General features: G+C 38.3%; 1 protein-coding gene across 1 annotated transcript in view; it reads right to left on the reverse strand.

The window, feature by feature from the left end:
• The window catches only part of si:dkey-178e17.1 (tricarboxylate transport protein, mitochondrial), a 24891-nt gene extending 9992 nt beyond the window's left edge, over window positions 1–14899 (reverse strand). The window contains exons 1-3 of the mRNA XM_008418128.2: window positions 14530–14899; window positions 1753–1860; window positions 608–707 (exon numbers count right to left, since the gene is read on the reverse strand). Of these exons, the coding sequence (XP_008416350.1) occupies window positions 608–707; window positions 1753–1860; window positions 14530–14641 (320 nt within the window). The 5' untranslated portion in view covers window positions 14642–14899. The remainder of the gene's footprint in view (window positions 1–607; window positions 708–1752; window positions 1861–14529) is intronic.
• Window positions 14900–15130: the final 231 nt, after the last annotated feature.

The following is a 15130-nucleotide window of genomic DNA, read 5'->3' on the forward strand; positions in this document are numbered from 1 at the left end:
GTGTGTGTGTGTGTGTGTGTACGTCACTGCTTGCACAAGAGGTACAGCGTGCACATTTGTCTGTAGATAAATGTCAGTGGTGGGAAAAAAATAACATAATTACTGTATACTGAGTGCTAGTGTGGCATTTGTGCAAAGCCTTGTGGGTAATGGGCTGGAATAATTGGACTGCGTGAGTGAGAAGTTTCAGCTGGAAAACAATCACAGCTTAACTGGTTTTGTTTTAATCAGCATATGTTCACCTTGTGAATTTAAACTTAGGGTTTTATATATAATTATGGTATTATAAATGCAAATTTTAAAACAGATAAAGATAATGATAAACACGTGAAGATACATAGAGATTACATGTTGAAACAAGTCCATAGAGTTAGAAGGTTCAAGGTTTTGTTGAAAAGGATATTTTATTCAATGTATAAAAAAAACTATACAGAGAAAGCAGATTTACACACCAAATAGAGTCTTTTCTGATTTTACTGACCTAAGAATTGTATGAAAAATGACTTTAAAACAACAGGCATTCTCTAGTTTGTAAGGCAAACTCTTTTAAAGTTAATTAAGCATTAGCCTTCTCAATATATTTGTTATTGTTCATTGTTTCACTCACCTGACTGCAGATTTGGGTATGGATCCATACAGCAGTGAGCTGAGTCCTCTGTAAAGTCCTTTAACACCGTGACTCTGCACCGTCTGCTTCACACAATCACCTGGAAAGAAACAGACATTCAGTAAATTAAGAAATTAAAGCAGCTTCCTACTTATCGTTCTTATTCATAGGAACCAGCTTGAGCTGTAGCACAGAAAGCTACTGCAGGAAGCTAGTACAGCTGCTTACATCCGATTTAGTTTTATAAAATCCATGGGAAGGCATCACTCATTTGAGAATGAATGAGATAAGATATTTGGGATCAGTTAAGTTGGACTGATTTATGGATCCATGCTGGGTACATTTGGAGAATTTAGTGAGTCTACAAGTTTGAAGCAAAGTAACGTAAAGATAAAATCAAATCTACATTGTCAGTGCTGCTATAATGACAATGAACAAAGACAAAAAATGTCTAAAAAGACATTTCTGATGTAATTTTATTGACTCTACAGCACACATTGAAGAGCCGCAATTTTGTGTCTCCAAAATCTCATCAATTTTGTTAACATGTTTCTCTTCTGGTCTCTCAGCTCCAAGTTTAGAATACAGATCAATTTGCCCTTAGACATCAGTTCTGCTGCAAATCTGATTTCCAAAACTGAGGGAGCACATTTTTATGACCTGTATTTTAATTTTGCCTCCTGGCATCCAAGGAGCTATTTTTATGGTCAGATTATTGCTTGTTGCCAGGTAGCAACCTTTCTACTGGATAATTATTGTTCTCAGCTGTTTTCACTGATTAGGTTTCTTTAAAATTGTCAATTAAAAACAACCACATGAAAGTCAGCGTTAGCACAAATCATTTTTATCCAATGAAACCAAAAGTTTTCCCTTCAACACCAATCCAGAAATCTGTGTGGTTTCACAAAACCAACAAGCAAGAAAAGCAACAGCTGTCTGGAGCGCTAATTAGCGTTGTCTCCAATCCTCAGAGTCCCAGCAGACATCAGCAGATCCTGGCTGTGTTTGCGTGCGTGTGAGCACTGGGCTCTTCGTAGCCACATAAACAAGCCCAGTGACGGCTCCCCAGAAACGATGATGCACCTGAAGATGACGGGTAATTAGATAATAAGCACCAGAGAAAGGAAGTAAGACGGGCTGGATACCTATTCCTCTGTATTTCGGTGGGTTGGCCTTCTCGTCCAGCTGTAGCTGCGTTTTCACGTACTCTGTGGGGAAAGTGATGCAGATCTCTATGCCACCGGCAATTCCACCTGGGAATAAAGAGAGACAGAGTAAAAGCTGCACTGAGCACAAATACAGACAATTAGCCTAAAACTGAAAATAAAAGTGTTGCTGTTTCCTGCTTAAGCTCGTCATAATAAGCAATTAAACAATTACTTGTACAATAAAATGACTTCAGTAATTTCCATTCTAATGATAAATTTTTTTTGAAAGCCAGTTTTGTCTACAGGGGCATCATAATCCATTGTATTCATGGTTTTAGTTGTAAGTGGTTTTTATTTCAATTTTATTTATTGTTCTTTGTTGTTATGTTTTATTTTGTTTATTTAAAATATCTTCCGGTTTCAGTGTAACCTGTTAAAATAAAGTTCATTGGTCTTTAAGAGGGGGCTGCACAGTGGCGCAGTTGGTAGAGCTGTTGCCTTGCAGCAAGAAGGCCCTGGGTTCAATTCCCGGCCTGGGGTCCCCCTGCATGGAGCCCGCATGCTCTCCCTGTGCGTGCGTGGGCTCCCCCCAGGCACCCCGGCCTCCCCCCACAGTCCAAAGACATGACTGTCAGGTTAATTGGCCTCTCCAAATTGCCCCTAGGTGTGAGTGTGTGTGTGCCTGGTTGTGTGTCCTGTGTGTCTCTGTGTTTCCCTACGACAGACTGGCGACCTGTCCAGGGTGTATCCTGCCCCTCGCCCGAAACGTCAGCTGGAGACAGGCACCAGCAACCCCCCCGACCCCACCAAGGGACAAGGGTGCAAGAAAATGGATGGATGGATGGTCTTTAAGAGGGTAAACTTGCACTATTATGCCATTAGTCACTTTTTACAAAAAAATTTTTTTTATATAAATCATCTTAAAAAGATAACTTTAGCCATTATTTTGTGAAGGTGACAATATATTACTTAAAATGGTCTGAAAGAAAACATCATTTTCATTTATCACAATAATTACTGGGCCAATTTATCGGCTAGCAAAAATTTGTGATTGTGGCCTTAAAAAGAAAATATCATCCATTTAACTTTTTCACATGTGCTCCCTGACAACCAGTTGAAAGTATTGCAGCAGGATTGATTGACCAACACAAGCTGATGTGTAATTGTGAATGAATACTTTTCTGTCTGGATCTTTTTCCTGGCGTGTTGGATGCTACCTTAACCAAGCATTACTCAGCTCCCCCTATGAATTACGTCGTGGATCATTACAGTGATGCCACAAATAGCTTTTAGTCCATAAACATTAAATGCTCCGCTGCAGAGGGAGAAAGAGTAATGAGGTCGCCGAGGATAAATCATCTTCCTGCGGTGGCTCAACTGGACCAAAAGAATAAGAAGAAAAGTCATATGAGGACCATAAAGCTGGCTGGGAAAAATAGGAGATAAAATAAATGTGTGTAGCAGCAGCGAGATCCAGTCAGAAACCAGCCACAGCAGAGATGAGTCACAAAGGAAGGAGGGATGGAGAGACAAGGTTGGTATTAATTAAATTATCCACTCAGCCAGTGGGGAGGGTTTCCATTACCCAGGCCAAGACCCTCCATTAAGTCAATGACAGGAACAAAAATGCACACTGTGAGAGAAACACACACTTATTGTCTCCTTGAACATCATGCACAACAACTGTACCGTTAGATGTTTTAAAGCTGTTTTAAATAATCAAAATGTTATCTTTTAATCAACTAATATGTAAACCTGACCAGTCCGGAGTTTGCTACGTCATGACTGCATTAAAATATGAGTTTAAATTCAACTCCAAGCTAAGCACTCAACCTGTGTCTCTCAGTCTTTTATTGCTTTATTTAAATTCTGGACAGCTGTGTCAGGCTGCATGATTGATAGAATAATGAGTCGGAGTAAATTTAGGACCAATCAGAGCTCAGACTACTGTGTGTTGTGAATGAGAATCTAAAATCACTACAAGATTACAACAGAATAGTTTCTCAAGCTTACAAATCACTTTTAATTAGTCTCAGCTTTGAATGGAGCAGAAAATGAATGAATTACAAGATTTTTCACATTTATGTATCAAAGCATATCTTACTAACCTTTAATTTTTTTAAAATTTACCTCTAAAAGTGGAAACAACAACCGAGTTGTTGTTGGTTCATGACCTTCTGCTCCCCATCTCAGACCTTTTGACTCGTGTATCTCTACTACTGACGCAGAAAACCCTGATTACTCTGACAGATCGTTTTTGGTGGCGTCTCCTCGTCCCAAACATTTCCTCCTACACAGCAAATACTCTCCATCTTTCCCGTTTGTTATCTTCTCTGGCCGAAAAGTGTGGCAGCGAAGAAAAAATGAGTGGACCAACTCCGAGGCGGCAACACACGCAAACACATGATCAATCCTCATCAGATGTGCAGCATCTGTAATGCAGCTTGTCCGTCTTCCTGTTCATTTTGCAGCCGCCATTCAGCACAGATTCACACACACACACATATCCACACACACACGTTTACAGGTGACAGCCTAAATGAGTCCAGTGTATCTGCCAAACGTGGGTTACACAAGAAAAAATGGCCATTAATCTTTATCTGCAGACTTGCTTCCCTCTCCTAATAAATTCTCCATTTTCTTTCCTTCAGCAGCATCTTCCCTCACCTCTCCTCTTCCTCAGGTTTCCCAACACAATGCCTTGAAATCAATACATCAACACAAACCTTTGACACTTGCTATTACAGAAGAAAGAAATTGCAACTCCAATGTAGAGAAATCCAGAGGGGGTGGAAAATATTACAGCATCTCAGACAAATCTGCTTTAACAGACACTTTTAAAGCTGAAATATCCACAGACTGAGTGGATTTTACATGAATCTGACACACTGTTGGAGCTGCTGGGCTGTATGGAGGTAATGCTGTCACTCTCTGACCAGACAGACAAAATTAACAACTTAATCAACAACCTTACCCTTCACATCTGGGCCTGGGCTCATGCTACGGACACACGCTGCCAAACGCACGTGAAAAACTATATAAAATGTTTTAATGAGCACAGAGCGTCTAATTTTAAAATCAGATCCATTAATTCTCTTGTTGTGTTTTAAAGCAATAAAAACTGTTAGTGGTGAGAATTTATCAGTGGGGAATGAATTGTGCCTTCTGCAGTCATTAAAAAAAACAAAGTTAAAAACAGAAAAAAGAAAAATTGTACGAAAGCAGCTTTAGTTTTGTTTATACCAACATTTTCCAGGTACGAAACAATCCATCTGGCCTTTTTTTAACTTAAAAAAGTTAAAAAAAACTTTTTTAACTTTTTTATTGAACCGGACCGGTTCAATAACCAGTCCGGTTATTGAACCGGACTGGTCCAGTTATTGAACCAGTCCGGTTCAATAACTGGACTGGCCTAGTATCAGGAAATGTGATACAGAAGTGATAAAGGCAAGATAAGGCAAGATATGAAACTAATTTATACACCACAGAATAAAAACAACCATTGTCTCCTAAAAGTGTTTCACAGGATAGGAAATTTAATAATCCATAACAAATAACAGTAATAGAGGACAGAAAACAATGATCAGAACCACAATTAATTTTAAACATGGTGTAATTTAAAGTCTGAAAAATAATCCAAAGTTAAATCAACTTGCAATATGTCATGTTTTATATTTTTATAGATATTTGTCATAATTTATCCAAAGTACTTGTCTCCCAATAGAAACCAGGAGGCCCTGTTGTCTCTCACAGAAATATTGAGACAATATTGAAACATTAATATTATAACATGGTTTCATTATTGAAAATAATATATACTGCTCAAAAAAATAAAGGGAACACTTCAGTGTTCACTTAAATGTAAAAGTGTTCCCTTTATTTTTTTGAGTGTATTTAATTACATTGAGATAAGGGGAATGATAAAAAAAGGTTTTCACTTCTTGCAACTCCATTTCAAACAAAAAAGTAGTGGCAAATAAATTACTTTGTTCTTGGTTAGGCGTGTTTTCTGTACCTTACAGTTTTTTTTTTATTATTATTGGGGGTTTTTTAAAACCTGTTTGAGAATAAAGAAATCAAATCAGATCAAATCAAATGGGATAGTTAGATAAACAGACATGAAGCAGTTGGTTAAAGGGAAGAACCATTTGATGGTACAAAAATGGAGGTTCAAATTAGCAAACTTCTGCTATTTCATTTTAAATCACCATTCAAAAATAATCTCAACAGAAACATAAACAAATATATGACAAGTTAGAAGCCAGTTCTTTTCAGAACAGAGTTAGAAGCAAAGCAAAGTTGAGCCAACATGTGAGCAGCTGACAGGGAGGATCGGCCCTGAAATCCTGCCCTCCCTGATGCTGAACATCACTAATGAGCCTCGGACACATCTGTCCCGCTATCAACTTTCCCTTTTCATCGGGATGTAATGACAGAGCATCGAACAGAAGTCAAGCTCCAAATCCTTCAATATTTATTTTTCTGTGCAGCATGGAGAAAACCCTAAACCACAAACCCACATGAAAAGAAAAGACTAAAAACTGGTCTGTTTGTAGGTTTGCAGATATGCGAGGTGTCAGTTTTGCAGGAGAATTGAATATTAATCCTGATCATCTTTTATCTCATAAAAATCTCCAGAGGGAGGAACACAGCAGCGGAGGTCGGAGGGAAACTTGTTACGTCCACGTCTCCAGTCCAAAGGAGCTGAGAGTGAAGCCAAAGGAATGATGCACTTCAAACATCAGGTCTCCTGTTAGCAGAATGAGAACGGCTCTGTTTGCCTTCTGCGAAGATGAAAAGAATTATTCATCTGACGCCTGGCCTTTCAGGCTCTCTCTGTCCTGAACAACACTCTCTAATTCAGCTGCTGACGCCTAATTACAGGCGGGATGTTGATTAATTTTACATGGAAACTGCTTAAACTGCTTACAGCCCTGCAGCATGGAGGAAACGGGCTGATTTACAAGAGGAGGACAGATAAAGCTCCGGTTGTTTAGACCGTCTGTGCAACTAGAGATAATGCTGCAGGGCTTTATACGGGGAAGGGATGAAACGCTGTTTTACATGAACGGTATTTATGCACCTTGGTCAGTCAGTGGTAACTCACAGACTGTTCTGGTTGCACACAGATTTTCTAGTCACGAGTTTGTAAAAACCACAAAAAAAAAAAAAAAAAAAAACTGGCATCAAAGTTTCATCTATGAGCCGCTGTGTATTATTTTACTACTTTTAATGTCTTATTTTGTTGCTGAATGTAGTGATCACTATATTTTGTATTTTGATGATTAAAGGTTTGCCAAATTACTCCAAAACACTCTTGATGAAAAAAAACTACATTTTTATCTTTACTTTCAAACCATTTTAAAAATACTGCTTTCTGAACATTTAGTTGTTCCACAAAGTGACATTTGTGTTAAAACAAATAATTGGAATATTTACCTTTTTCCTGCAGAGGGGATTTTTGGATGAAATTAACTGTGCAGGTCTGCTCTCATCTACTATTTCTTTTTTGGCACTTCTGCATCAAAGGTGATGTCTGATTACAAAGATTATTCATCTTGATTGAAATTTTTGTCATCAATATTTACTGAAGCATGTAAATCATTATAGGATCATTTTCCTGTAAACAAGGATAAAAACAAAGCTTTTACTTTGCTATTTTAACCTCAGTGTTCATGACACATGAGACTAACCACACATCTGATTGTGGTTAAATTGTCTCATTCTCCCAATAAAATAAAATAAAAAAAACATTTGTACAGACTTCTATCAAATCTCTGTTACGACAAAGAGCCAGTTTGTCTGAGCACTAAAGCACCACACTCATCAATTTGATTAAATTACCTAAACTATGTCTAACCCACTCCAACAGCAAGAAAATGATCTATGTGGCATTTTTCTACCGAGACAGCTTTCCCCCACAGGACTGTGAGCTGCAGACGACAAAGAAAATAGGATTTGTCACCTTTAAAAGATTGTTGATGGAAACCATTTTTCAAATCTAAAGTATTACTTTCTTAACAGGGGAAGGTAGTAACTCGGAATTGAATTCCCTTCTGTGGTTATTTAGGTTTCAGGGTGAAACAAATATTTATATATTTGCCATCAGTCATCAAGTTTCACAACGTTAATTTAATCCTGGTGAAGTGAGTTTCTAAAGCTTTGCAGATTTATGTTACTTGTTGAAAAAAACGATGGATAAATGCAGATCTGTTCAGGCTAATTCTATGCTTTGAGTAACGTCCTGCTTTATTATTTATTTTACAATATATTTAGAATTCCTAATTGCACTTTCTGAGCCTTTTACAATGAGGTTTATTGTAGTTTGTTTTACATGTTTGACTGAGGTAGCCGACCTATTGTTTCTGTCTCTTTCAGTTTCTTTATTATTTATTTTACTTTGGCTGTTCTACTCCTAATTCCTCTGAGTGAACTTATTAAAGTTTAGCTGTTTTTACATGTTTGACCAAACTTGTGTAGCTATTGGAGTGTCTAAGTGTCCTTTGCTGTTATCAATTGATTTTGCACTACATTCATGTTTAAAAAAACAAAAAGAAACGTTTTTAAGTCAATTCAGGATTCTTTTTCTCTATCGGATTGGTATCAGGCGACACTAAACAGATATCGGTATCGGTATCGGAGCATTGCCAGATGAAAGTACGGAAAACTGTTGATTATTGCTCGGTATGGTGGAAGAAAGTCATGCTGTGGGCCTGACACTGAAAAACTCAGTGGATGATTTTTAAACACCATTTCCTTACATTAAATAAATAAATCTGCTCAGCTTATGTGGTGATTTTTCTGGATGTTTCAATCCAAAACCTCAGCAACTGCAGTAAAATATAAATTCATCCAAGGCTTTTGTCTCAACCAGGGGTCTTACTAAATGTGACCAGCACTGTATATCTGCAGGTGCATCAGACCAACATCTAGCTGACAGGCTGGAGGAGGTGAAGGGGGTTGGATGGGAGACGGCTCAGTGATTTATTAGCTCGCCTCCCGGTGCCGGTGCTCAACAAGCAGCAGGGACAGCGCAGGGGGAGTGGACTCTGCTTGAGCCGCCTGTGACGTGGGGAAACGGGTAATAAGCCAGAGTTTGACGAGCCCTCTGAGCCTGAGACGAGACAGCCACTCTGAAAACAAGACCGGCTGGCCTCAGGCTACCGAGACAGAGAGAGGAAGAGAGGGAGATCTATGAGGGGGTGGGGGGGTAGTGTGACAAAAGCATCAAATATTCCAGAAATTTGTTTTAAAATTAAAAGTCTTCCTCTCTGCAGGTGAATCTTTCATGTGAAAAGCTACAACTAGAATCCCTCAGGCTTCTCCTGGACAAAAACCATCTTTTCCCTTCCCTCTACTTCAGCCACCATCACTGGAAAGCAGAGCATCCGTCCTCCCAACCATTAACTGAGTGGCTTCTTTAATCCATTAAGGTCTGACCGTCTATCTCCACTTGCTTTGTCTTCTTAGAGCTGCAGGGAACGAACAAGTGGCTCGATTTGTCTGCAGAGAAATGCTGCCAACAAATACACACACCAGGCATGGTGCGAACTAGATTCCCTAGGATGGGAAAATACTTTTTTGTTCTGGTCGTATAAACTATCCGTCGTTTTTCCTGGGGTTGATATCTCAACCCAGTGACACACTTTGACTCCCAAACAATTGTATCTTTACAAAGAAACAGCTGCAGCGTTCCCACTGAAACAAAAAACTCAAGACCGCGACTTGTTATAATGAATCAGTTCCCACAAGTTACTAAGTCGTGGTCACTAGAATTTTTTCTTTCTTTCTCTCATGTCACCAGACGGGCTCTGTACGAAGACAAGCTGCTGCTGTGAAACTTGACAGGCAGGCCCAACCCGACCTTAGTGGAACAGGGATCAGCACCGGGCCACAACCAGTCAGTCAGGCTGCGCAGGACTGACGGCTGAAAGACTCTGCATGGCCAAGTTTGTCTTATTCAGCCTTAAACCTGACATCGAGGGACCATTCTGCTGCAAACAGCAGCTTTTAACACTAGAGCCCAAACATTTGCTCATCTTCTAGAACAATCAGACAATCACAAAAATATGGAGGAAAGACAAAACATGTACAGAACCCTCCATCGGTAATTTAGTAATTAATGCTCAACTTTGAAAGCTAAGAGAATCTAGAAACTAAATCCTATTGTCCTAAGCATGATTATGAAATGACATGCAGGCCAACTTTCCTCAGTCATGATTAAAAACAGGAAAGACAAGAACACATGCCATTCAAGTAGCAGCTGTGTGTTCATCAGGAAACTGCTCGTCCAAACTTGCCCAGTCAGACAAATAAATAAAAAGTGTGAAACAACTGGAGCCGTCAGACGAGGCTGGGTGACGTTGTGCTCTGAGCTGGACTGTAAAGTGGGTTGGGAGTCATCAGGTCTCCATGGCAACAAATTATTTTGAGGCATTGCTCACCCAATGATCGAGAGAAACTGCATGTTTGAAGAATAAATCTCTCTCAAGATGGTGTTTAGTTTCATAAAATAAACTAAACACCACATATGAACCATGAACACACATATGAGCTCCTCCAGTTTCCATCCTGGACTAAATATTAATGTTGGCCTCAAATGATCTGCATGGTATCAACGCAACGCTAAAACTGGATTCCAGTTTTCAGTGATTGACCCTTTTACGGTTTTTGAAGAAGCTCTTATAAAAACTTAAAACATCTACAACTACTGGACTATCTCAGACTAAATCTTGATTTTTTTTTAAGCAGTTTTCAACTTTGGTAACTTTAGTTTGTTTCCGAAAGCAGCAGCGTAGTGACTTGTTTGGCATTTTTGACCACAGATCCAGACCCACCTGAACTTAAAGCTCCCCAATGTGGAAATGACCTTTTTCACTCCTAACCAGAATATTGATCAATTAAATCAATTAAATCATGCCAATCAGTGAGTGATGTGGAAATATAAAGCATCTGAATTCAATATAAATCTGTTAAACAGTTTTGCCATTAGACTTTTGTCATTTTAAAGGCTGAAAAAGAAAGAAAAATATCTTTAAACATATTTCCAAAGTCACTTTCCTTTTGTTGTATTTGTCCAGAACTTATTACTTTTCAAAACTGTATGTGAATGCTGTATAGATCGCTCAGGAATGCATAGTTTATTCAATGTTACATGTGACTGGAAACGGCTACATGTTGCTTTGTACTGAAAACTGCATCATCATCGCTCAACGGCCTGCAGGAGACAAACTCACCCAACAGGATTATCAGGATTTTACATCTGTGTTCAAACTCCCGAAACACTGTTAGAAAATTATTACCCTGCTGATGCTTCTGTATGTTCAGCAGGTTTTCTTTAGCAAGTTTGCAACAGTTTGAAAAACAGAAAACTAAAAGAAATAAACAATATCTAATTACCACCAATTTCTGCACACTGATGGTAAGCTGGCTGAAATAAGGCTGAGACTTGGAGGCTGTTTGGAAATATTTCTGGCCACACAAATGGTGTGAAAACTAGAAGACAAGATGTTTTACTAAATTAGTTTTGATATTTTAGACCGTCTAGTTGCAATAACTTTATATTGGCTCAAGCCCTTTTGTTTCTGGTCTAAATATTCTATATTTGTCTTAGTTTTAGGCACATGCAATGTTGTGATGATAATTATTTATTACGTTATTGGCTCAGAGGACAAGTAAACTCATAATGAGTGTGTAATAAGTCGCATTTGGAGCCAAGACGAGTTGTTTTTGTTTTCAATCAGAAGAAATTCATTCAGGAATATGAAAGATCGAGAAAGTGACGTTTGGCAGAGCACAGAGCCGAAATCAGCAAAGCGCTGCCAACCTCAGCATGAAGCCTTGATGAAGAGGCACCTCAGAGAGGTTCTTCATCAGCTGGAGCTGCTGCAGCCTGATCATCGTCATCATCACACATGGAGGTCGGCAGCAGGAGCAGGGGAGGAGCGCACTGGGCTCTGAACTGATTAATTACAGATACGACTTAAAAAAAATACAACCTGGGTGGCGCTGAATGATAACAGCTGATGGAATTAATTTATTTGATTAGCTGAAATTGCTTAGAGTTTTTTTTTTATACCACTCAATTAAACCTTTGTCTTTAAAATCAGTTCTACTGACTTTTTGATAAATATTGTAGCTATTTTAGCTACGATTTATGAATTTTAAAGATTTATTCTGAAACTGTCAAAGCAAACAAATGACTAAAACAATAAATCTAACTAAAGGTGTCGCAATAAGCAATTAGTCGCATGATAAATTGAGATGAGCTTGATAAATTGCATTTTGATTTTTTTATATTTTTTGAAGGGTAATTTTGTTTACAGAGACTTTATAATCCATTTTATATATGGTTTTGGATGTTGTGTGATTTTTATTTCCATTTTATCTTGACTTTTGTTGTCATGCTGTATTTTTGATAATTAAAACATCCCAGATTCAAGTGTTAAGTTTTCTTTACTAATTTAAATTTATCGGCCTTTGAGAAGGACATTTTTCACAATATAGCTATTATCAATATAATATTTGAAAATGATCCAAAAACAATAATATTGTCATTTATTGCAATAATTTCTGGGGAAATTTATTGTCCAGAAAAATAGGCCTAAATCCATCTGTAAAACAATAAAATATGTTAATGAGCTGCTTCATTTTTGCCAAAATTTGAATAAAAGTCCAACATGCTGAATGGAAAAAGACTTTTTGGGTGAATACAGTACACAGGAAACTTTATATTAAAACTGAGAAATAACACCTGGCATTGATGTTAAAGGCTTCTTTGCTGATTCATAAAGTTAAGGAACAAAAATTCTACGTCTGATGCGATCATGTCCTGTACATCGCTGCATCACTCTGCTGCCCTAATGGTGTTATGTAAACCTGAACAGGAGGAAGGATGAACAGAATCCCCTGCAGGTCGAACCGAGCCGGGACAGGAAAGACGGACACAGGGCGAAAGCAGCTGAGTGGTTAGTTAAAAATCTTTCAAAGAGCAACGTCTTCAATTTAGGCTGGAAAACAACTGTGACTTCTTTTCTTTTCTTTTTTTCTTTTTTTTTAAATCAGCTTATATATCTGGAAACGTTTCATCTAGCTTATGTAAGTTTGCATCACACTAACCAACAGTTGGCAACCAAAAAAATTGATTTGCGTCATAAATTGATCGTCTTGAATTTAGCAAGTACTTATAAATTCTGTTCAGACTGCAGGATCTTATTTGAGGCTTTTAGTGGTCACATAAAAAATGTAAAGCACTGCAAAGCAAAGGATGGACGTTGTCCCATTTATATTTACACATAATCTGAAAATATGGATGCATTTGAATTCAATCCCCTTTACTTTTTTACTGGTTGTACTGGAAACATCCAGTGCAACCAGTTGTTTTCAGATCTCCCCTATTACTTGTTGGTAATTTAATTTGAGTGTAAACCCAGCTGCTCTATGAAGGTCTCAGAGGTTTGTTGGAGAACATAAGTGAACAAGCAGCATCACGAAGCAACACAGCAGGAGGAAATTGAAGAGAACATAAAAGCAGAGTTAAGTTAAATATGAATATCCTTAGATTTGAACATCTAATGGGTGCTCAAAGCAGGGAATGAACATCCATAAGTATGGCACAGTTGTGAAATTACCACATCCACTCACCTGAACCAGGAGTGTAAACTTATTTTCATTTTGGTCCACATCAAGTTCAAAAAAGCTCTTTAAATGTGGCAGAAAGTATAGATAACCCCTTAAACTGTTAAAGAATATGAAATGTGTGTATATAATCTAGTACAGACAAAACTGATTTATTGATCAAATAATATTTAAAAAACACAACTATCATCTTGAGGGTGCTATTTCTAGAGAGGGCCACATGAAAACTTCTGGTGGGTCAGATTTGGCCCGCATGCCTTCAGTTTGGCATATGCGAGTTAAACTGTCAGATGCAGTGGTCAGATTATATGGAAATGTTGTGGCTCACATGCAAAACGTGGTGCATATCATCCCTGGGGTGAAACACAGTGGTGGCCGAATCATGATGTGGGAATACTTTACACCAAAGGGGGCCAGGAAAACGGAGCAAAGTGAACGAATGGAGCAATAATCTAATCCTGGATAAACATGTGGTAACAGACTTGAGACCTGGGTGGAGGTTTACCTGCAACCTTAAACATGCAGCCAGAGCTTTAGATCAAATGGTGTTAGAATGGTCCAGTCAAAGTCCAGACCCAAGTCTGTTGCAAGACTTTAAAATCTATATTCAGACACCCTCCATCTAATCTGACTGCACTTAAGCTTTTTCAGCTGTTTCATGTAGCATGTATTCCTAGACATGCCTCCAAATATCTAACTGTAGTTAAAATAACAGAAACAATATAAAATATACGCTTCTTTACGATTATTTATTCCTTAAAATCCGTTAGATTCCTTAAATTTGGTGGTTGAAACGTGTAAAATGTAAAAGTTAAAGTTTTTTTTTTTTTTAACTGTATGACGTCTTGAATTCCCCAAAAGGTCCTCACGAACAACACGTAATAAATATTAGTGACTTCTCTTGGAAATATAATTTTCTGCTTTGTTTTTACTCCGCTTTTGTAAACCAAGTTAAATTACAGGATATTCACACTGAAACACTCAGTTGTTCAACAGAGCCGGGCTTAAATCAAAGTATCTAAAATCTGTGCTCTCCTTTTCTACGACTGTAACATTTTTCTGTAAGCTGTAAAGCCTCTGGTCTTCAAATTGTACCACCACTTCCTCCCCCCGTGCGGCAGGTCGCCGTGAACTCACCTGCCAGAATTGCTTTTCCAGGATGAGTTAGTTTCGCTCTTCCAGCCGGAGCGGCTGCCGCCAGACACCGCGGTCTGCAAAAGGGGCTGAAAAATGCGCCTTTATCCTGCATGATTAGACAGAAAAATCTAAAAAATTAAAAAATTAAAAAAAATACTTGCAAATCTAAGGATGGAGTTTTTTTCGTTTGTTTTTTTTTTTTTTTTTTTTAGACAAAGCTGATTTTTCTCCTCTATTTTTTTCTGCAAGTAAGGAAAAGCGCGCTGCCGCTGGTGCGCTCCCTGGCTGCAGGTGATCTGAGCTGCGCCCGGAGAATCCCGGATATCAGGAGTGACAGTGGGCGGATACAGTCAAGGAAGTTGGCACCGACTATTTCCAATATCTGTTGATTGTCACCATGGAAATGTCCTCGCTAGAAGGTTGTGCGTAATCCTCACCGGAAGTAACGATGGATAAATATTTAGTTTCGTGTCTTAATGAATTTCTCGGTAAGATTCATGAACTTTACACTGCAAAAAGTCCCCATTCAAAAACAAGAAAAAAAAGTACAAAAATAGGGTATAATTTTCTTAAAATAAGAAAAATTATCTGCCAACAGAAC

The sequence above is a fragment of the Poecilia reticulata genome, linkage group LG9 (genome assembly GCF_000633615.1).
Source record: "Poecilia reticulata strain Guanapo linkage group LG9, Guppy_female_1.0+MT, whole genome shotgun sequence".
In the NCBI taxonomy this organism is placed as follows: Eukaryota; Metazoa; Chordata; class Actinopteri; order Cyprinodontiformes; family Poeciliidae; genus Poecilia; species Poecilia reticulata.